The following is a 23,933-nucleotide window of genomic DNA, read 5'->3' as shown; positions in this document are numbered from 1 at the left end:
CCTCTCTAGAGATGACAGAGTGGGGGATGCCATTTTCCCTCTGCCCATCAGCACTTCTGTGAGCAACACAGCACCCCCAGCTTACACTAAGCCTCATCCCAATATGTCCTGCAGGGTCATCTTTACAAAGGCAAGTCTGCCTGAGAACCAGTTCAGCAGGCCTCTCCCCCAGAAGACTAGCACAAACCCCCCTGCAAATACCAAGTCCACTGATCATAGAGTGTGCAAAGCCTCAGCTCTGGGGGATATAGGATCTAGCCTTTTTTTTTTTAATGTTTATTTATTTTTGAGAGAGAAAGAGAGAGAATGAGTGGGGGAGGGACAGAGAGAGGGGACAGAGGATCCGAAATGGGCTCTGCACTGACAGGCTGACAGCAGAGAACCCAATGTGGGGCTCAAACTCACGAACTATAAGATCATGACCTGAGTTGAAGTTGGAAGCTTAACCAACTGGGCCACCCAGGCACCCCAGGATCTAGCCTTTTCTAACAAGCAGACCAAAACATCTCTAGTTAAAACACACCAAACACTGGACCAGGTTCAAATACTCCACATTGCAGGCAGGGAGAAACTCTGCAGAGGACTGATCTAAGAGAAAGAGCAGCCAAATCACAATAGCAGAAAGCACAGAACATAACACCAAAAAAATGTCCTGAAGTACCAGGCCGTGGACAGTATGACTTCTTAATATAACCATTACTCTCAGAAGCAGGAAACAAAACAGGTTTTCCTAACACACAGTAGACAGAGGTCTAGGCAAAGGCCAAGATGGACGACTTCATCCAAAAAGAAAAACTGGAAGATGTAATGGGCAGGGATCTAATCGAAACAGATATAAGTAACATGTCTGAACCAGAATATAAAGCAACAATCATGAGTATACTAGCTGGCCTTGAGAAAAGCATAGAAGAAACCAGAGAGAACCTTACCACAGATATAAAAGAACTAAAAACTAGTAAGGCCTAATAAAAAAAATGTTATAACTGAGATGCAAAACTGACCGGATGTAGTGACAACAAGGATGGATAAAATGGAGGAATGAATCCATGATATAGAAGATAAAATTATGGAAAACAATGAGGCTGACACAAAGAGGAAAAAAAAGATATTGGATCACAAATGTAGACTTAGGGAACTCAATGATTCCATTAAGCATAATAGCATTAGTGTCATAGAGGTCCCAGAAGAAGAAGGCAAGGAAGAGGCGGCAGAAGGTTTGTTTGAGCAAATTATAACTGAAAACTTCCCTAATCTGGGGAAGGAAATAGACATTGAAATCCAAAAGGCACAGAGAACTCTCATCAAAATCAACAAAAGCCAGCCATCACTAAGACATATTATAGTCAAACTGACTATACACAAACAAGGACAGAATCTGGAAAGCAGCAAGAGAAAAAAGTCCTTAACTTATAAGGGAAGACACATCAAGTTTACAGCAGATCTATCTACAGAAACTTGGCAGGTCAGAAGGGAGTGGCATGATTTTTCAATGTACTGGATGGGAAAAATATGCAGCCAAAAATACATTATCCAGCAAGGCTGTAATACAGAATATAAGGAGAGATAAAGAATTTCCCAGACAAACAAACACTAGAAGAGTACAACCACTAAACCAGCCCTGCAAGAAACATTAAAGGGGACGCTTTGATGGGGAAAAAAAGATCGAAGCAACAAAGACTAGAAAGAAACAGAGAACATCACCAGAAACACCAACTTTACAGGTATTACAACGGCACTAAATTCGTATCTAACAGTAATCACTCTGAATGTAAATGGACTAAAATTTCCAATCAAAAGGTATAGAGTAGGGGCACCAGGGTGGTTCAGTGTCCAACTTCGGCTCAGGTCATGATCTCACAGTTTGTGAGATTGAGCCCCACATCAGGCTCACTGCTGTCAGCCTGTAAGTACAAAGCCCACTTCAGATTCTCTGTCCCCCTCTCTCTACCCCTCCCCCACTTGCACTGTCTCAAAAATGAATAACATGTAAAAAAAAAGACATGGAGTACCAGAATGGATAAAGAAAACAAGACCCATCTATATGCTGCCTACAAGAGAATCACTTAGACCTAAAGCCACTTCCAGATTAAAATTGAAGGGATGGAGAACCATATATCATGCTAATGGACATCAAAAGAAAGCCAGAGTAGCCATACTTATATCAGACAAACTAGATTTTTTTTTTTAATTTTTAACATGTGTCTATTTTTGAGAGACAGAAACAGAGCACAAGCAGGGGACGGGTAAAGAGAGAGGGAGATACAGAATCCAAAACAGGCTCCAGGCTCTGAGCTGTCAACACAGAGCTCAACGCAGGGCTCAAACTCCCAAGCCATGAGCTCATGACCTGAGTCGAAGTCAGACACTTAACCGAGTGAGGTACCCAGGTGCCCCTGGACAAACTAGATTTTAAATTTTTTTTAATGTTTATTCACTTTTGAAAGACAGAGAGAGACAGAGCACAAGCAGGGGTGGGGCGGGGGGGGGGGGGGACACAGAATCTGAAACAGGCTCCAGGCTCTGAGCTGTCAGCACAGATCCCGACGCAGGGCTCAAACTCACAAACCGCGAGATCATGACCTGAGCCAAAGTCGGAAGCTCAACAGACTGAGCCACCCAGGCGCCCCTGGACAAACTAGATTTTAAACCAAAGACTGTAACAAGAGATGAAGAAGGGTAATATATCATAATTAAGGGGGTCTACCCATCAAGATCTAACAATTGTAAATATTTATGCCCCCATATTGAAAGCACCCAAATACATAAATCAATTAATCAAAAACATAAACTCACTGATAATAATACAATAACAGTGGGGGCTTTAAACCCACACTTACAGCAATGGACAGATGGTCTAAGCATAAAATCAACAAGGAAACAGTGGCTTTGAAGGACACACTGAGCCAGATGGACTTAACAGATATATTCAGAACATTTCATCCTAAAGCAACAGAATATATATTCTTTTCAAGTGCACACAGAACATTCACCACAATAAGTCACATACTGGGTCACAAACCAGGCCTCAACAAGTACAAAAGGATTGAGATCATAGCATGCAAATTTTCTGACCACCACACAATGAAACTTGAAGTCACATCCTATTAAAGAATGAATAGGTCTACCAGGAAATTAAAGAAGACATAAAAAACATATATATGGGGCAAATGAAAATGAAAACACGACAGTCCAAAACCTTTTGGATACAGCAAAGGCAATTCCAAGACGTAAGTATATACTAATAAATACCTACCCAAGAAACAAGAAAAGTCTCAAATACACAACCTAACCTTACACAAAGGATATAGAAAAAGAACAGCAACTAAAGCCTAAAAACAGCAGAAGAAGGAAAATAATAAAGATTAGAGCAGAAATAAACAATACAGAAACAAAAACCCAGTAGAACAGATCAACAAAATTAAGAGCTGGTTCTTTGAAAGAATTAATTAAATTCACAAACCTGTAGCCAGACTTATCAAAAAGAAGAGAGGACCCAAACAAATAAAATCATGAATGAAAGAGGGGAGATCACAACCATCACCACGGAAATACAAACAACTGTAAGAGAATATTATGAAAATTATATGCCAACAAACTGGGCAATCTGAAAGAAATGGACAAATTGCTAGAAACATACAAATTACCAAAACTGAAATTGGAAAGAAATAGAAAATTTGAACAGTCCCATAACCAGCAAAGAAATTGAATTAATAATCAAAATCTCCCCACAAAATAAGCCCAGGGCCAGATGGCTTCCCAGAGGAATTCTATCAGAAATTTAAAGAAGAGTTAATACTTATTCTTCTCAAATTATTCCAAAAAAAAAAAAAATTGGAAGGAAAACTTCCAAACTCATTCTACAAGGCCAGAATTATCTTGATTCCAAAATCAAAGACCCCACTGAAAAGGAGAATTACAGGCCAATATCCCTGATGATCATGGATGCAAAAATTCTCAACAAGATACTAACAAATCAAATTCAACAGTACATCAAAAGAATTATTCACCACCATCAACTGGAATTTATTCCTAGGATGCAGGGGTTGTTCAATATTTGCAAATCAATCAATGTGGTACACCACATTAATAAAAGAAAGGATAAAACCATTTGATCCTCTCAATTGATGCAGAAAAGGCATCTGACAATATAAAGTATCCTTTCTTGATAAAAACCCTCAATAAAGTAAGGATAGAAGGAACATACCTCAACATAATAAAGCCCATACATGAAAGACCCACAGCTAATATCATCCTCAATGGGGAAAAACTAAAAGCTTTCCCGCTAAGGTCAGGAACATGACAGAGATGTCTACTTTCACCACTGTTGTTCAGCATAGTACTGGAAGTCCTCGCCTCGGCAATCAGACAACAAAATGAAATAAAAGGGATCCAATCTTCAAGGAAGAAGTGAAATTTTAAACTCTTCACAGACAACATGCTACTTAATGTAAAAAAAGATTCCACCAAAAAAAAAATCGCTACAATGAATACATGAACTCAGCAATGTTGCAGGATATAAAATCAATGTCAGAAATCAATTGCACTTCTATACACCAATAATAAAGCAGTAGAAAGAGAAATCAAGGACTCGATCCCATTTACAATTGTACCAAAAACCATAAGATACCTAGGAATAAACCTAACCAAAGAGGTAAAAGACCTGTACTCTAAAAACTATAGACACTTATGAAAGAAATTGAAGAGAACACAAATAATGGAAAAACATTTCATATTTATGGATTGGAAGAATATTGTTAAAATGTCTATACTACCCAGAGCAATCTACACTTTTAATGCAATCCCTATACCACCAGCACTTTTGACAGAGCCAGAATAAACAATCCTAAAATTTGTATGGAACCACAAAAGACTCCAAATAGCCAAGGCAATTCTGAAAACAGAAAAGCAAAGCTGGAGGCATCCCGATTCTGGACTTCAAGCTATGTTACAAAGCTGTAGTCATCAAGACAGTATGGTACTGACACAAACACAGACACATAGACCAATGAAACAGAATAGAAATCCCAGAAATGGACCCACAACTATATGGTCAACAAATCTTTGACAAAGCAGGAAATAATATCCAATGGAAAAAATACAATCTCTTCAACAAATAGTTTTGGGAAAACTAGATAGTGACATGTAGAATAATGAAACTGGACCACTTTCTTACACCATACACAAAAACAAATTCTAAATGGATAAAATACCTAAATGGGAGCCAGGAAACCATCAAAATCCTAGAGAACACAGGCAGCAACATCTTTGACCTTGGCTGTACCAACTTCTTACTAGACATATCTCCAGAGCCAAGGGAAATAAAAGCAAAAATAAACTATTGGGACTTCTTGGCACAGAGAAGGAAACAATCAACAAAACTAGAAGGCAGTCTATGGAGTGGGAGAAGTTATTTGCAAATGACATATCTGATAATGGGCTAGTATCCAAAATATATAAATAACTTTTCAAATTCAACACTCAAATAATAATAATAATAATAATAATAATAATCCAGCTAATAAATAGGCAGAAGCCATGAATAGACATTTGTCAAAAGAAGGCATCCAGATGGCTAATAAACACATGAAAAGATGTTCAACATCACTCATCATCGGGGAAATAGAAATGAAAACCATTATGAGATACCACCTCACACCTGTCAGAATGGCTAAAATTAACAACAGAGGAAACAATAGATGTTGGTGAGGATGTGGAGAAAGAGGAACCAACCCTCTTACACCATTGGTGGGAATGTAAACTGGTGCAGCCACACTGGAAAACAGGATGGAGGCGCCTCAAAAAATTAAAAATAGAACTACCCAATAACCCAGCAATTGCATTACTAGTTACTTACCCAAAAGATACAAAAATACAGATTTGAAGGGTCACATGCACAGCAATGTCTGTAGCAGCACTATCAACAATTGCCAAACTATGGAAAGAGCCCAATGTCCATCAATAATGAATGGATAAAGATGTGGTATATACATACAATGGAATATTACTCAGCCATCTAAAAGAATGAAATCTAGCCGTTTCCAACTATGTGGATGGAACTAGACTGTATTATGCTAAGTGAAATAGAGAAAGACAAATACTATATGATTTCACTCATATGTGGAATTTAAGAAACAAAACAGATGAACATAGGGGAAGGGAAAAAAGAGAGAGGGAAACACTCTATAAAAGACTCTTAACAATAGAGAGCAAACTGAGGGTTGATTGAGGGAGATGGGTGGGTGATGGGCTAAATGGGTGATGGTATTAAGGAGGGCATTTGTTGTGATGAGCACTGGATGTTATATGTAAGTGATGAATCACTAAATTCTGCACCTGGAACCAATTTTACCTTATATGTTAACTAACTAGAATTTAAATAAAAACTTGAAAAGCAAAAAAGAAAAAGAAGAAAGTTCAAATATTAAATTTTAACTATCACATGTTTATCTTTACAACTAAGTTTCTAAATAAAAACTAGCCTAATCATACACGAATTTAATAGCAAACAAAATAACATATCTAGTTTCACTATTTTGTTATGTTTACCTTTTTTAATTAAAAAAAAGTCTATTGTGGTAAATACATATGCTGTAAAATGTACCATCTTAAACCAATTACATTCAGAGCCATTAAGTACATTTATATTGTTGTGCCACCCTCACCACCACCCATCCAAAGAGCTCTTTACATCTTGCAAAACTGAAATTCTGTTTCATTATGTTTTTTTTATAATTATGTTCACAGGTGCCTGCAAAACAATAATATTAGATCCATATCCATCTATGCTTTCAGAGGACTATACAGTCTTACTAAACTGTAAGTACCAGTGCCAATTAGTTTGCCCATTCCACTGTGGTCTGTCAGGCTGACCCACCGCCCTCCATGGTAGCCCTCCTGCCCACAACAGTTGAAGGGGCACGCAGGGCACTATGGTCGAGGGCATGGAATTCTGACTTGAACAGGCTTCCACTTAAGTCCTGATTCACCACTCCCTTGGTCCATAAACTTGAGCAGTTTATTTTCCTTTCTAGGCATTGATTCCCTCTAGCGTAAGATACAAATTATAACAGTACCTTCCTCAGGATTGTTGTAAGAAACAAACGAGGAAATCCCTGGGAAGAATTAGGCACACTACATCTGACGCATAAATAGAACTCAATACATACTGGCCATGGTGACAGGAATGATGGCCATTAGAACTTATTCAAAATAAGAAACGCTGATGATAATTAGAATCTTCGAAGGAAAAAACCCAGACTTTTCCAGTAATTCTTTTTCCACTACTCCTGCTTTTATGAATACATACAGCGCTGTAAGGTTAAAAGAGTAAAGCTTTTTTATTGTGATTAAATACATATGACATAAAATTTATCATTTTAACCATTTTTAAATGTGAAGTTCTGTGGCATTGAGTATATTCACATTGTTGTGCAAACATCACCACCATCCATCTCCAGAACATTTCATCTTCCCAAGCCGAAACTCTGTACCCACCAAACAGTAACTCCTCCTCCCCTGACCCTTGGCAATCACCATTCTACTTTCTGTATCTCTGAATATGACTACCCTAAGTGGAACCATACAATATTTGTCCTTTTGTGTCAGGCTTATTTCATTTAGCATGATGTCTTCAAGGTTCATCCATTTGTTTTTGCATGCACACCCGTCAGTGAACATTTTTGGTTGTTTTTATCTTTTGGCTATTATGAATAATGCTGCCGTGAACATTGGTATATAAATATCTGTTTGAGTCTTTGCCTTCAATTCTTTGGGGTATATACCCAGAAGGGGAATTGGTGAGTCACATGATAATTCCAGGTTTAACTTTTGGAGGAACCACCATACCGTTTTCCACAGCATCTGCACCAACAACATACAAGGGGACTAATCCCTTCACGCCTTCACCAGCACTTCTTGTTTTCTGAGGTTTTGTTGTTTAAGAATTTGTCTTTTTAAAACAGCCATCCTAATGGATATGAAGTCGTATTTCATTGTAGTTAAAAGCAAAGCTTTTTAAAATTAGTTTTCTTGGGGCGCCTGGATGGCTCAGTCGTTTGTTTGAGTGTCCAACTCTTATTAATTTCAGCTCAGGTCATGATCCCAGAGTCATGGGCTCAAGCCCCACATCAGGCTTCACACTCAGACTGGAGCCTGCTTGGGATTCTCTCTCTCTCTCTGCCCCTCTCCCCTGCTCATGCACTCTCTCTCTCCCTCTCTCTAAAAAATTTAAAAAATTAAGTAAATATATAAGTAAATAAAATAGTCTACTAAATGTTCCATTTCAGCATCTGAACCTAACCTCCTATAGGAAATAATTGTATGGAAATATAACCAAAAGGCACATAAATCAACAACTCCCTATATTTCTATTTCTGTCGCCTTGTTTTCTATCCTACACCACTTTTTTTAATCCTAATCCAAGAAACTCATTCCAGTCAGATTCCTACTTTGTGGTATCAGGGTTTAGGATTGAGAGACAGCTGTCTAATAATTTTACTAGCAAAATGGAAGAAGGGCCCTGGAGACTCAGAGTCTTAACAGTAACCACTTTTACCAAATCCTCTTCCCTTCTATCCCATCCCTGCTCTTTTGTGTCTTGACAAATCACCCAAAGTCAATATCGGATTCATTCCCATCAGGCTCCTATCTTTCTCTCCAACCCCGCATAAATCTGTTCAAAACTTATAAGCAGTGTCTGAACATTAGTTCAATGGGTGTGAAAGATACTACAGTCTTGGTTTAGTATCCAACGGATGTGAAGGGTAGTACCACAAATTTTGAAGAGTTCCCCATCTCTTTCCATGGTTATTCATAGCACTGGACTATTGTTTAGATGTTAAAGATGTCACATACTTCTGGGTTTTCATAGATAATCATTAGATTCCTCCTTTCCATTCACCTGTAAATATTCATTAGTCCTTACAATGTGCAAATTTTTCAGCAAGACACCATGGGGAGGTGGCACAGAAAGATAAGTCAGACATGCTGCCTTCCAACAGTTTACACTTTAATATTTCAAGTAAAGGGCTTTGATACCACTGGGGCAAGGCATGCCTCTTGCTCTCCAGAGGCTTATGATCTAGGGTGGGAAACTATGCCAATATACACACAACAATTAGAGAACAATTAGAGAACGATTAAATCCGAAACCCGTGTTGTTCAGACCAAAATTCTTGTTAAGTTTCACTGAAACAAGTGACTGTTTGGGGTCTGGAGCAATGAAGGATGGCTGGGGAAAATGAAGAGGACTGGGAAAAACAGATGAGTATAGAGTACAGGGGTGGATCAAATGCTTTTACCTGAGGGATTGCTATTGGCTTTTAACGGAGCCCCCTGAGGCGGTCATAGGGAAGTATTGTAGCTATTCTTTACCCTTCCTGTGCCCAAATGGGGTTCTAGACCTACAAGGCAAGGAGAGAAGTGGCTCTAATATGGGGCATCATCTCCAGTTACCCCTAAGCAAAAGTCAAATATGGTGGGAACGGGGAGTCTCCCAGCGGGAGAAATTTTATAAGCTGTCAAATTGTAAGAGTAGAGAAAAGTGCAACATCAGTGTGGTCCATATATCTGTGGAAGTGAAATTTTAAGTAAAACTTGCATATGAATCATAGGCAGAAGGGAAAAAGAAGACGGATATAAGAATGGGAGGCATGAATAGAGGCATCATAAATAATATGTACTGAATGCTTATGACGTGTTACAACCCAATAAAGTAGGTACTAAGATTACCTCCATTTTAGAGTTGGGGAAACTGAGGCTTTCAGGAGCTAACTGCTTAAGGTCACACTATTAATAAGTAGCAAAGCTAGGAATTGAACTATCTGACGTCAGAGTCAGAGCAGCAAACTGCTGTATGGACATGGATGTAGAAATAAACATGGCAAGGGGTACCTGGGTGGCTGAGTCGGTCAAGCCTCCGACTTTAGCTCAGGTCATGATTTCCTGGTTCAGGATTTCAAGCCCTGCATCAGGCTCTGTGCTACCAGCTCACAGCCTGGCACCTGCTTCGGATTCTGTGTCTCCCTCTCTGCCCCTCCCCCACTAGTTCTCTCTCTCTGTCTCTCTCTCTCTTTTCTCTTTCTCTCAAAAATAAATAAAAACTTTAAAAAGAAAGAAAGAAACATGAACAGAACAGAGTTGACTCAATCTGCAGAAGAGTAAGAACTGAAGAGGTGGATGTCAAACTCCTTAACAAGCATACAATGTTGCCATGTCCTTTTTTCCAGAACAGTCCCTGCCTGCCTCCCAGGTTCATCCCCTGTCCCTCTTCACAATGCTTTCATGGTGAGGCCTCACTGAAATACCTGGTGATCCCTTACCTTGTCGTTCTCTCTCATCTCTCTTGCCTCTGCATAAGCCATCTCCTCTGCCTATGTTAACTCCTACCCATTCTTTGCTTTGTGAATGATATCTTCATCCGAATCTCTATCCATCCAGTTGTGCATTCTCTAGTAAAGCCTTCTGTCTCCTGACTCTGCGGAGCATTGCAGTCCCTGCCCCCAACAAAGGCAGATGCCTTCTCCTCGGCAATTCAGAGCAACCCTACATTATATGCTTCTCTTTTCCCCATGTTGCAGTAATAACCTGTTCATACTCTGTCTTCCCTCTAGACTCAAAGCCCCTCAAAGAAAGAGATGATATGCCTAGCACACTGCCGTAGAGTATAGGTACCCAAAAAAGTTTAATGAATAAAGGCATAAATGAATGGAATGACTGACTGATTGATTGATTGATTGTGGGGGAATTAAAACCTAGACATGAAAAGGTAAGTGATAAAGAACTTTTAGAGACCCAAAAGAAGGGAAAAGATCTGATAAGAATAGTATACAAGAAAATCTAAGATGGATGATTATTGTTTTTCCTTTCCTTATTGTTAGATATCAAGAAGGTAACACATTTGGGGTGCCAGGCTGCCTCAGTCAGTAGAGCATACAACACTCCGTCTCAAGGTTGTGAGTGTGAACCCCACATTGGGTGTAGAGATTACTTAAAAATGAAATCTTAAAAAAAGAAAAAGAAGAAGATAACACATTTAATGTAGTCATTTCTCTTTTTTCAGGTATCTCAGTCATAACAGAATAACTTTCTTGAAGCCGGGTGTTTTTGAAGATCTCCACAGACTAGAATGGCTGTATGTTTAATTTATGTGTCATTTTATAGTATTAGTTTTTATATTCTAAATATATAAATGAATCCATTTTTTCTTCTGGCTGGCAGGATAATTGAAGATAATCACCTCAGTCGAATTTCCCCACTAACATTTTATGGACTAAATTCTCTTATTCTCTTGTAAGTACTAAAAATTAAGACAACTATTTCAATGGAAAGAAAAGACATGAATAAAAGTTACTGCCTTAAGTTCAACAGCATTCAATTTGGAATTGTTCAAGCCCCAGAAAGGCCTTTCTGACTAAAAATCATCTCTTAATCATATCCTATGAGGCTATATTGTAGTTTTAACAATTATATAAGACCTTCTGTCCTCTAGAACATCAGCCCCTCAAAACTGAATACAGCCTCACTGCTATATTTTATTGAAATATTCTCAAGCATACCACTACTGCCCTGTATTCATCTTAGTAAAAATAATAATAATAATAACAATAATAATAATAATATTCATTTAAAATCACCTCCTTCTCACTACCCACTGTTGAAGGGTACAGGCTTTTTTTCAGTTACTAACATTGCTGCTTCCTCCATATGACAACTATCATTTGTTGAATTTTATTACTAACAAGCACTCAAATATAACAAAACTTACAGAAAAAAAAAGAGAAGATAACTAACTTAATAGATTTTCATGGTTTCATAAAGAATAATGATAATACCATATTTGACTTAAGACGAAAAAAGAACCAGAAAAAGGTGCTTCTTCTCTTTCTTTTTTTTTTTCAGAGCACTGATGAATAATGTCCTCACCCATTTGCCGGATAAACCTCTTTGCCAGCACATGCCAAGACTGCACTGGCTGTAAGTTGCTGTACCTTTCCTTAAAGGAGTCAGCTAACTTTTCTGGTTTTGCCTAGTTCCCTTTGGATATTAGGTTTTTAAAAATGATAGGTTGTTAATGTGATATCATATTTCCTCAGATTACTTTAGCATGTTTTTGTTACTGAACAGCCCCATTGACTAAACTAACTCCTCTAGATTCTCGCCAACATAAACCATCTTTAAAAACAAAAAAATTGAGAGGCAGGAAGAAAAAAGATAGAAAGGATGTCACAGTAGCTATAGAACATCTCCTCCTTCCCTCTGTCGATCTATTTTCACCTTTTAATTTGATACAGAAAGACTAAATCACTTTAGCCTCATTCCTAAATTCTGCATAATGAGAACATGATATTTAGAATTTATATTTAACTCTAATCACAACAGAATGTTCCATAAAGTTTTTTACACAGTAGCTTTGCATATGATAATAAGAATCACTCTACCTATTAAGAACCAGTAAATTTGCCCATTTAAAACACAGTAAAAATGAAGAAATAAGTGACCAAAATAACTGTTTAAAAGTTCAACAATAAACCGCATATACAGTATTATATGAAAACCTCCTCTGTGTCTCATTTTGTGTGAAATTCTCAGAAGTTTTGTTTGCTGTTTAATTTTTAAGCTCACAGCAGATTAGAAGTGCCAGATTAAAAGTAGAGGGGAAAGATGAAGTTCAAAACATCAGTGAGAAGTGACAACTATCAACCTGATAATAAAGCAGGAATGGGAGTGCTATAAAGAACAGACATAATAATTCAAAACACACTAGTTTGGAACCATTTAGGGGAAGACAAACATCCCCGGAGTCATTACTAAGTCCAGAGGGCGTCTTGGTATGACAGCACAGTACCCGCATTGATGACAGCTAAAGTATTCAAGAAAAGGGCAAATTAAGTTCAATCTCCTTGTTGTAATTAAATTTTGTTTCAAATGAGCACATTAACAGTTATTATGTGCTCAGTAATCCAAACTTAATAATAAAGCAAAATTGGTTAATATTTACATACATAAATTAGCAATTAAAAATTCATGCACTGACACCAGCAGCAAATGTAGGAGATATTATGCAATACACTAATAAACATTTCCTTTGCCTTTAAAAAGGCAGCCAAATATACATCTCAGATAAAAATTTAAATGATTAAGTTATACTACTAAAGAGGTGGACTTTTTACAATTTCATCACTAAAGTTACCATCTTTAAACTTTAGCTATCTAAAATAACACATTTCATATGCATTCCTGATAACATTATCCCAATTTTAATGCCAGTAATAATAATTTTTGCTTTATGAGTATTCATTTCTTTTAAAACTAATCACAGTGCCATAGCCAGTAAAGACATTGAATCAGTAATCAAAAATCTCCCTCCCAAACAAGTCCAGGGCTGGATGGCTTTCCAGGGGAATTCTACCAAACATTTAAAGAAGAGTTAACACCTATTCTTTTGAAGTTGTTCCAAAAAATAGAAATGGAAGGAAAACTTCCAAACTCATTCTATGAGGCCAGCATTACCTTGGTTCCAAAACCAAAGACCCCACTAAAAAGGAGAACTACAGACCAATTTCCCTGATGAACACGGATGCAAAAATTTTCAACAAGATACTAGCAAACCAGGTCCAACAATACATTAGAAGAATTATTCACCACGATCAAGTGAGATTTATTAATGGGATGCAGGTCTATTTTAATATCCACAAATCAATCAGTGTGATACATCACATTAAAAAAGAAAGGATAAGAACCACATGATCCTCTCAATACATGCTGAAAAAGGATTTGACGAAATACAACATCCTTTCTTGATAACAACCCTCAAGAGAGTAAGGATAGAAGGATCATACCTCAACATCATAAAGGCCATACACAAAAGACCCACACCTAATATCATCCTCAATGGGGAAAAACTGAGAGCTTTCCTCCTAAGGTCAGGAACACAACAAGGATGTCCACTCTCACCACTGTTATTCAACACAGTGTTGGAAGTCCTAGCCTCAGCAATCAGACAACACAAAGAAATAAAAGGCATCCGGATTGGAAAGGAGGAAGTCAAACTTTCACTCTTTGCAGATGACATGATACTCTATGTGGAAAACCCAAATGACTCCACAAAAAAAACTGCTAGAACTGATCCAAGAATTCAGCAAAGTCACAGGATATAAAATCAATGTACAGAAACCAGTTGCATTTCTGTACAGCAATAATGAAGCAGCAGAAAGAGAAATCAAGGAATTGATCCCATTTACAATGTGCCAAAAACCATAAAATACATAGGAAGAAATCTAACCAAAGAGGTGAAAAATCTATACACTGAAAACTATAGAAAGCCTATGAAAGAAATTGAAGAAGACACACAAAAAATGGAAAAACATTCCATGTTCATGGGTTGGAAGAACAAATATTATTAAAATGACTATACTTCTCAAAGCAATCTACACACTCAATGCAATCCTTATCAAAATACCACCAGCATTTTTCACAGAGCTAGAACAAACAATCTTAAAATTTATATGGAAACAGAAAAGACCCTGAATAGCCAAAGAAATCCTGAAAAAGAAAAGCACAGCTGGAGGTGTCACAATCCTGGACTTCAATTTGTATTACAAAACTGTAATCATTAAGACAGTGTAGTACTGGTGCAAAAACAGACATGAAGATCAATGGAGCAGAATAGAGAACCCAGAAATGGACCCACAAATGCATGGATAACTAATCTTTTTTTTTTAACGTTTTTATTTATTTTGAGACAGAGAGAGACAGAGCATGAGCAGGAGAGAGGCAGAGAGAGAGGGAGACACAGAATCTGAAGCAGACTCCAGGCTCCGTCAGAGCTGTCAGCACAGAGCCCGACACGGGGCTCAAACTCACAGACTGTGAGATCATGACCTGAGCCGAAGTCAGACGCTCAACCAACTGAGCCACCCAGATGCCCCATATGGGTAGCTAATCTTTAACAAAGCAGGAAAGAATATCCAATGGAGTAAGGACAGTCTCTTCAGCAAATGGTGTTGGGAAAACTGCACAGTGGCATGTAGAAGAATGAACATGGACCACTTTCTTACACCATGTACAACAATAAACTCAAAATGGATGAAAGACCTAAATGTAAGAAAGGAAGCCATCAAAATCCTAGAGGAGAAAACAGGCAACTACCTCTTTGACCTCAGCCACAGCAACTTCTTACTTGACATGTTTCCAGAGGCAAGGGAAACAAAAGCAAAAATGAACTGTTGGGAACTCATCAAGATAAAAATCTTCTGTACAGTGAAGGAAACAATCAGCAAACCAAAAGGCAATTGACAGAATGGGAGAAGATATTTGCAAGTGACATATCAGATAAAGGGTTAGTATCCAAAATCTATAAAGAACTTATCAAACTCAACTCCCAAAAAACAAATAATCCAGTGAAGAAATGGGCAAAATTCATGAATAGACACTTCTCCAAAGAAGACATCCAGATGGCCAAGCGACACATGAAAAAATGCTCAACATCACTCATCATCAGAGAAATACAAATCAAAACCACAATGAGATACCACCTCACACCAATCAGAATGGCTAAAATTAACAACTCAGGCAATAACAGATGTTGGCGAGGATGTGGAAGAAAAGGAACTCTTTTGCACTGCCGGTGGGAATACAAACTAGTGCAGCCCCTCTGGAAAACAGTATGGAGGTTCCTCAAAAAATTAAAAATAGAAGTACCCTATGACCCAGCAATTGCACTACTAGGCATTTATCCAAGGGATACAGGTGTGCTGATTCGAAGGGGCACATGTGCCCCAATGTTTATAGCAGTGCTATGGACAATAGTCAAAGTATATATAGAAAGAGCCCAAATGTCCATTAACTGATGAATGGATAAAGAAGTGGTATGTGTAAATATAATGGAATATTACTTGGCGATCAAAAAGAATGAAATCTTGACATTTGCAACAACATGGATGGAACTAAAGTGTATCATGCTAAGCGAAATAAGTCAGTCAGAGAAAGACAAGTATCATTATGATTTCACTCATATGTGGAATTTAAGATACAAAATAGATGAACATAAGGGAAGGGAAGCAAAAATAAGATAAAAACAGAGAAGGAGACAAACCACAAGAGACTTAAAATACAGAGAACAAACTGAGGGTTGCTGGTGGGGTGTTGGGTAGGGGGAAGGGCTAAAGAGATGAGAGGCATTAAGGAGGAGGACACTTTCTGAGATGAGCACTGGGTGTTACATGTAAGTGATGAATTACTAAATTCTATTCCCAAAATTATTATTACACTATATGTTAACTAACTTGGATTTAAATAAATAAATAAATAAATAAATAAATAAATAAATAAATATATAAAGTGCCTCTACCTTGCACATGAACTTTTATTTAGCAAAGCATAAACTAAAATATCTGATAGATGTGTTGGTAAAAATATATATATATTCTTTAACTGATTTAGTGGAAAAATACACATAAAATAAAAGACATATGACAGCCCAGGATAATTTGCTTGCAAGATACATGACAGGCAATATATTAAGGCCTTTATTATAGTTCTTTCAAAGCAAAAAATAAAAACTGTAAACACCACAACAGAAGTTGGGAAATTCAATGAGTTAGAAATATAAGTAATAAATAAGCACATGAGGCAATAGCCAAAGGTAAACTAAAGATCAAGAGGGTAAATTAAACTTACTCCTATATGAGACAACGCAAGTTTATTTGTAGGCAGGAGAAGCGGGTATAAAGAATTTGAAAATACAGACAATGATAGGGATACACTATGGAGCAAGGTGCTGGAGATGTGGAAACAGACAGAAAAAATAAAATGTGATACATATATCACATTTAAAATTAATGAACCTGCCCTACTTCAATCAACATGGCTCAGTTTCAAGAACAAAATACGAATTATAAGGAAAAAGTCATCGAAGAGACATGTATTACAATTCTATTCCAACAATATTATGCTTAGGATATAGAACTGCAAAACAACATTGCTCCCTTTCTACTGATGAGAAAGAACTTTATCATCTACAAAATAATACTGAAAAAAAAATAGACTTTAGAACAGGGACGATAACCAAGGATAAAGAGGTATATCACATAATGATAAAAGGGTCAATTCAGCAAGACATAATAATAATCTTAAATGAGTAAACAGTTTCAAAATGATTAAGATGATAACCACAGAAATATAAAGAAAACTAACTAGGAGTCATAAGACACCAGTTAAAACCAACAAATCCACTAAAATGCAGATATTTGATATTCCTAAGGTGAAAGATTCCTAAAGTGAACATTAATAAAAAGCATATAACTGATCAAAATCATATGGTGGGAGAGAAGTAAAAGCAGAAAGGAAAATAATATATACTCATTTTATCATTTCTTATTATAGGAAACTAATAAATATTGTTATTCTTTAAGAAAGACAATGTATTGGGGTGCCTGGGTGACTCAGTCCATTAAGCACCTGACTCGAACTCAGGTCATAATCTCATGATTCGTGAGTTCGAGCCCAACATCAGACTCTCTATTGTCAGTGCAGAGCCTGCTTCAGATCCTCTGTTTCCCTCTCTCTCTGCCCCTACCCTACTCAGGTTCACTCCCTCTCTCCCTCTCAAATATAAATAAACACTTTAAAAAAAAAAAAAAAGAAGAAAGAAAGACTGTATTGGGTAAAATTATCATTGTAAATATAACCAATAGAATATACAAACGTTTCTAAATATGAAGAGTTTTTATTTGTTAAAAAAAATTTTTTTAATTAGTTTTCTTTATTTTTGAGAGGCAGAGAGAGACAGAGCGCGTGTGGGGGAGGGGCAGAGAGAGAGGGAAACACAGAATCCGAAGCAGGCTCCCGGCTCTGAGCCGTCTGCACAGAGCACGACGCAGGGCCCGAACCCACGAACAGCAAGATCACGACCTGAGCCAAAGTCGGACGCTCGACTGACTGAGCCACCCAGGTGCCCCAAGAGTTTTTATATTTGTTGAAAGCTTTTTAACCTATAAAACCATATAGTAATATTTTTAAATTTTTTTAATGTCTATTTTTGAGAGAGTGAGCGCACGTGCATGTGCATGTGCAAGCAAGGGAGGGGCAGAGAGAAAGGGAGAGAGAAATACCAAGCAGCCTTGGCACTCTCAGCACACAGCCCACCACGGTGCTGGATGAATGAGATCATGAGATCATGAGATCATGAGATCATGAGATCACGAACTCATGAGGTCATGACCTGAGCCACAATCAAGAGTCAGATGCTTAACCGACTGAGCCACCCAGGCACCCCACCACACAGTAAGATTTTTAAATAGAAGACTTAAGTCAGATATATTAGTCATATCAATAAACTTAAGTGGGCTTAACTTACCTATTGAAAAGAAAAAGATTTTCAAATTGGCTCACAAAACAAAACCTAGGGGCGCCTGGGTGGCGCAGTCGGTTAAGCGTCCGACTTCAGCCGGGTCATGATCTCGCGGTCTGTGAGTTCGAGCCCCGCATCGGGCTCTGGGCTGATGGCCCAGAGCCTGGAGCCTGTTTCCGATGCTGTGTCTCCCTCTCTCTCTGCCCCTCCCCCGTTCATGCTCTGTCTCTCTCTGTCCCAAAAATAAATAAACATTAAAAAAAAAAAAAAAAAAAAAAAAAACAAACCTAATTCAGCCATATTTACAAAAAAAACCAAAAAACTATATCTAAGTGATTAAGAAAGATCAAAAATAAAAGGCTGGCCTAAAGTATTCCATGTAGATGCAAATCAAAATTTAAAAAGCAGGGATCATATTTTTTATCTAAATAAATAAAATTCTGGCCAATTTGCATTAAACAACACTAAGTTCATTTAAATGCTACAATGTACAATTTCTTTTTTATTATCTTTTTCTATTATCTTTTTCATGTTTATTTATATTTGAGAGAGAGAGATAGTGCACAAGCAGGGGAGGGGCAGAGAGAGAGATGGAGACAGAATATGAAGCAGGCTCTGGGCTCTGAGCTGTCAGCACAGAGCCCAAAGAGGGGCTCAAACCCACAAGCCGTGAGTTCATGACCTCAGCCAAAGCTGGACACTTAACCGACTGAGCCACCCAGGCGCCCCAACAGGGTGCAATTTCTAATAAAAGGCATTACATTATAAGTATATGCGCACCAAATAATTCATATAGTAACCAAAGGGAATAACAGGCATACACAAGGAATAAGAGATAATAATCCACCTCTTTTCATCCGTGAAATATCAAGTATAACCAAAAGGGATATGAAGAACTAAATAACATAATTAATGAACTAACTCTAATTGATGTATATCAAAGTGCAATGTACTTCTCAATAACAGAACTGATCTATTTGGGACAGCAGTGTGCCCAGCTAAAATACGACATTCCCAGACTTCCCTGCATCTTGATGTAACCACATGACTAAGCTCTAATTAATGATGTGGAAGAAGTATCATGTGGACTTCTGGGGAATCTCCCTAAAAAGAAAAAGGCATCCCCTTACTCTCTTTCGCTATCCAGAAAACGTAGATATGATGGCTCAAGCTTAGCATCACCCTGGACCATGAAGACAAGGGCATGTAAACAGTGAATATGAAAGATGTTTCTAACAACTTTGTAAAACTACCATACTAGCCCTGGACTGCTTAACAGTAGATGTGTATTTATGCTGTTATAGTTGGGTGTCTGTTATATGTGCCTGCACCTAATTCTGATAGAAGTAAACCTGAAAGCAAAGAATGTCCAAAGAACATTCACCAAAATTGACCATATATTTTAGGACATACACATACATAAGCCAAACTCAAGAAAACAGATGGAGGGATTAGCCTAAAGCAGGAGAAGGGTCATCTCTTCCTCTTGAGACTAGAAGGAGACCAGGTGCATATACAGGTAAGTTTGTAGATGTTGGGCAGAAGGTCAAGGGCTTCTCCCTGCTTCATCACCTCGGTTTTCTCCATGAAAAAGGAGCCAGAAAGGTTTTGGAAGGTAGGGGAGGAAGTAGAGGTTTACGAGATTTGCATGTTTAGAATGCCACTACATTCTAGGGGATAAGAGAGGAAGTTGAGAAGAAACGCAAGATTGTTGATGCTTTGGGGTTTTGTTTTTGTTGTTCTTCAGATCAAAGAACCATATTTTCACTTTCAACCAATAACCAGATTAGCCAAACTTAATGACCATGTATAAAGGGAAAAAATTAAATGGGTAAATTCAGAGGCTCATTAAGTTGGAAAAGTAATCTAGACATAAGGTAATGAAAACACTCCTTGTCAGCTCCCTTAGAGCTTGGAGCTAAGGAACAAGAAGCCTCAAACCAGATCCCTGTGTATCAAGGATAAAAACCTCTAATTGTGGGAAGAAAGCCAAAACAAATTCCCAAATAAATGTTAAAATAAACTCAAAATTAACAATTTAGTCAAAAGTCCCTAATTTATGGCTCGGTGTGTACCTCTTACTGATTTATACCAATGATGAATTAATACTAACTTAAATGCTTTTGTTCGCTTAATAGGAAAAAGAAAGTTACAATAGTAGCTAAAAAGAAAAGTGTTATCAACTCACCTTAAGAATACTGTGTGAGACTTAAGAGAGCATCACCATCTGGTGGCAGACTCGTGGTAACGACAGTAAAAGAGGAAAGAAATGGACAGTCTCTGTTACTGACAATATATATTGTGAGCGACCAAAAGCTTAGACCAAAGCTGATGACCAAAAAAAGCAGTACCATAAGCACTTAATTTCCAATTTAATAGATTAGTAGAATTTTTCTTTAGAAGGATGACCTAGAATCAAGATTTAAGACTTAATGTAATATTCTGTATAGTACAGAAATCCTATCTACAAAATTCTTGAATTACAGTATATTTCTTCTGCTAAATATCTGTAGTGATAATAAGCTTATTCCCTGGACACTATAGATTGTGAGCTTGAACTTTAAATATTTTGTGTCATTCAACCAGAAAATCTAATTTTGCAATCTGATGCAACATAGGAGAACCCTATAATATCTTCTACAGCCTGACTTCAAATATATCTCTCTTATTTCGCTCTTTTCCATTACAAATACACCCTTTTCCTCAACCGACTTGGTTTCTAAACCCCTTACATCTTGGTCTTCCAGATTGTTCAAATATTCCTTGATTTGTCAACATTTATTTTTATTGCAATGCTCAAAATAGAACCAATTTTCCCACATGTATGTAGCCTAGCCAGCAGAATATAGGTACTTCTTTTAATGCTACCCATGTTTCCCCTGCAGATTTTAGTAGCTGTGTCACACTTCAGCTCATATACATTCGTCACAATTATTCTTGAATAGCTCTATATTATATGGTGAAGAGTAAACTAAGTGTTGGGATAGACTGAGTAGATTTAAGGACAAGTATTTATTCCTGAAAGTATATCCCTAACCTCAGCTAACTCTTTCCTACAAACTTCCACGATAAACCTAACAAAAGATAAAAGACGGGCAATAAAAGGATGCTTTCATGATCACCACGAAGAAGAGACACTAAACATAAGTTTTTTGACAAGTTTTACTGCTCAGACCAGACTTCTGATGGTGACATAGCATCACACAGCAAGGGAGTGTAATTAGGGTCTACATTTATCTCCCTGAATTAGAAATTGTAAACCAAGGATAGCATTGGCTTGTGTGGCAATATAATAAAGCAAACAGTGGTGTTCTCAGTGGTAAAATGCTATTGAGATTTTTTCCAGGGGGTGTTTAGGCAAGGGAGTTAGAGGTAAAATATTTTTTTGGCAGCAGGATAATAAAATCTTCTACAGAGTGTAGCAAATAGGGTCACCCCACTTAGAACAATGCTATTGGTAACTCTCTAGACAGATGTTTAATACAGATCACTATTAAATGTCTGTTAAGTGGATATTTATCATAACAAAGTTTTTTAATTTGACTTCTCATTCTCTTCACATTTCTCAGGATAACATATGTGCCTATATGAACATATGATTCAGATATGACTCAAAACATTTTTACTATGAACACAGAAAAAGAAGCATTACATATATATATATTATTTCAGCTATTATGTAAGTGGCTACATATGAGAATCTATATGAAACAAACAGTATGTGAAAAAAAGATACTTTATTAGAAATCAAATAATTCTTGATCAATTTATTTCTATGATTAAAATTTAGCTTTATTATTTTTGTTTTTATGTTTCAGGGACTTTGAAGGCAACCATATCCATAATTTAAGAAATTTGACTTTTATTTCCTGCAGTAATTTAACTGTTTTGTAAGTAGTGTTTTATCCTTTTGATGGCCTATCTCTTTACAAACAAAATGAATCATTTATGTGAACATTAGTTAGCATAAACATGCACAGTAATTATGGCAAATGTTCACTGATGACTTAAAATTTTCTGAAACTGAAGCATATTGGCAAAATTATTGGAGTTCAAACCAAGCTTAACAAAGATTCACAACATAACATGGATCATCGCAACGGTACTGTATTATTTGAGACCTGTTTTTCTCGAACTTAAGTGATACCCACTTTAATGGAAAGAAATGTTCACAGACCACCTAAAATCTCTCCTTGGATCTCAGTTTGAGAAACACCAAATTAGTCGTATTCTATAAGAATGTTTGCCCTTTGCAAATTATTACTGTAAAGATTGTGGGGACAAATTGAATTACAACTACATTTTTTTAAAACACTGCAGAATGTCTACACCTCTAACGCTATAATTGTGGACACCAGGATAAACTTTAGAATGTTACTGGGTATAATTTCTCCATCTGCCTCTCTAGCCTATTTTATTTATTTATTTATTTATTTATTTATTTATTTATTTATTTATTTTAATGTTTATTTACTTTTGAGAGAGAGAAAGGGACAGAGTGCTCATGGCAGAGGGGCAGAGAGAGAGGGAGACACAGAATCTGAATCAGCTCCAGGCTCTGAGCTGTCAGCACAGAGCCAGACGCGAGGCTCAAACTCATAGAATGTGAGATAGTGACCTGAGCCGAATCAGACGCTTAAGGAGCTAAGCCACCCAAGCGCCCCTATTGGCCTATTTTAAATTCACATGGCTTTTCCCATGAAAGTGAAGGATGCTGAGGTGTCTTGCAATATGAAAACACAACTGCCTCATTTACAGTTTCTCAGATCAGTGTTTTTCAAACTGTGGGTTCAAACTCACAAGTGGATGATGAAAGCAATATGGTACCTCCTGATTAGCTTTTTTTTTTTTTATTTATTTATTTTTTTTTTATAATTTTTTTTTTCAACGTTTATTTATTTTTGGGACAGAGAGAGACAGAGCATGAACGGGGGAGGGGCAGAGAGAGAGGGAGACACAGAATCGGAAACAGGCTCCAGGCTCCGAGCCATCAGCCCAGAGCCTGACGCGGGGCTCGAACTCACGGACCGCGAGATCGTGACCTGGCTGAAGTCGGACGCTTAACCGACTGCGCCACCCAGGCGCCCCCTGATTAGCTTTTTTAGTGAAAGTTGAATTGAATTGGGTAAAAATGTCGTAGCACAATTTGGATCATTAAATGTATTGTTTTATAAATCTTGGCTCGTGTGGGTGTTTGTCGTGGGAAAAGTTTGAAAACCATTATACTAGAATCCATCTGGAAACCACACTAGAATCCATCTAGAAATCCATACTAGAAACCAAAATACTAGGACCCCTGTGTACAGGCAATGCAATAGTTACCACTGATACAATAACTTTTTCTCCAGTATGCTCCCCCCATTCCAATGGGTTCAGGTCACTGAGATGTTTGAACTCTTGTGCAACGAGCTCAGCAGTCTTCGGCTGCAGGATGCTTATATATCAGTCATGCAAAAAACAGTTCCTATTACTGCCCAAAGGAAACCAAATTGCAACTAAAGGCCATAGACCAAATAGATATTTGAAAAACTTACAACTTCTTTGTTGTTCTACTTGTATTTGTTTTTAAAGAAGCCTCTTTGTG

The 23,933-nt window shown here is 37.4% G+C and overlaps 1 protein-coding gene across 5 annotated transcripts in view; it reads left to right on the top strand.

Moving 5' to 3' along the window:
• RXFP1 (relaxin family peptide receptor 1) overlaps positions 1–23,933 on the top strand; it is a 118,300-nt gene that overhangs the window by 76,685 nt on the left and 17,682 nt on the right. For 2 of the 5 annotated variants that reach the window (XM_030312838.1, XM_030312837.1), the window contains exons 6-10: positions 6,745–6,816; positions 11,060–11,131; positions 11,218–11,289; positions 11,899–11,973; positions 22,168–22,239. In XM_030312838.1, coding sequence (XP_030168698.1) covers positions 6,745–6,816; positions 11,060–11,131; positions 11,218–11,289; positions 11,899–11,973; positions 22,168–22,239 — 363 coding nt within the window. The remainder of the gene's footprint in view (positions 1–6,744; positions 6,817–11,059; positions 11,132–11,217; positions 11,290–11,898; positions 11,974–22,167; positions 22,240–23,933) is intronic. The other 3 variants (XM_030312842.1, XM_030312839.1, XM_030312840.1) reach the window with 3 other exon arrangements.

Source organism: Lynx canadensis, chromosome B1, assembly GCF_007474595.2.
Source record: "Lynx canadensis isolate LIC74 chromosome B1, mLynCan4.pri.v2, whole genome shotgun sequence".
NCBI classification, from domain to species: domain Eukaryota; kingdom Metazoa; phylum Chordata; class Mammalia; order Carnivora; family Felidae; genus Lynx; species Lynx canadensis.
Note: the sequence above shows the minus strand (reverse complement) of the source record. Positions and strands in the feature narration are given on the sequence as shown.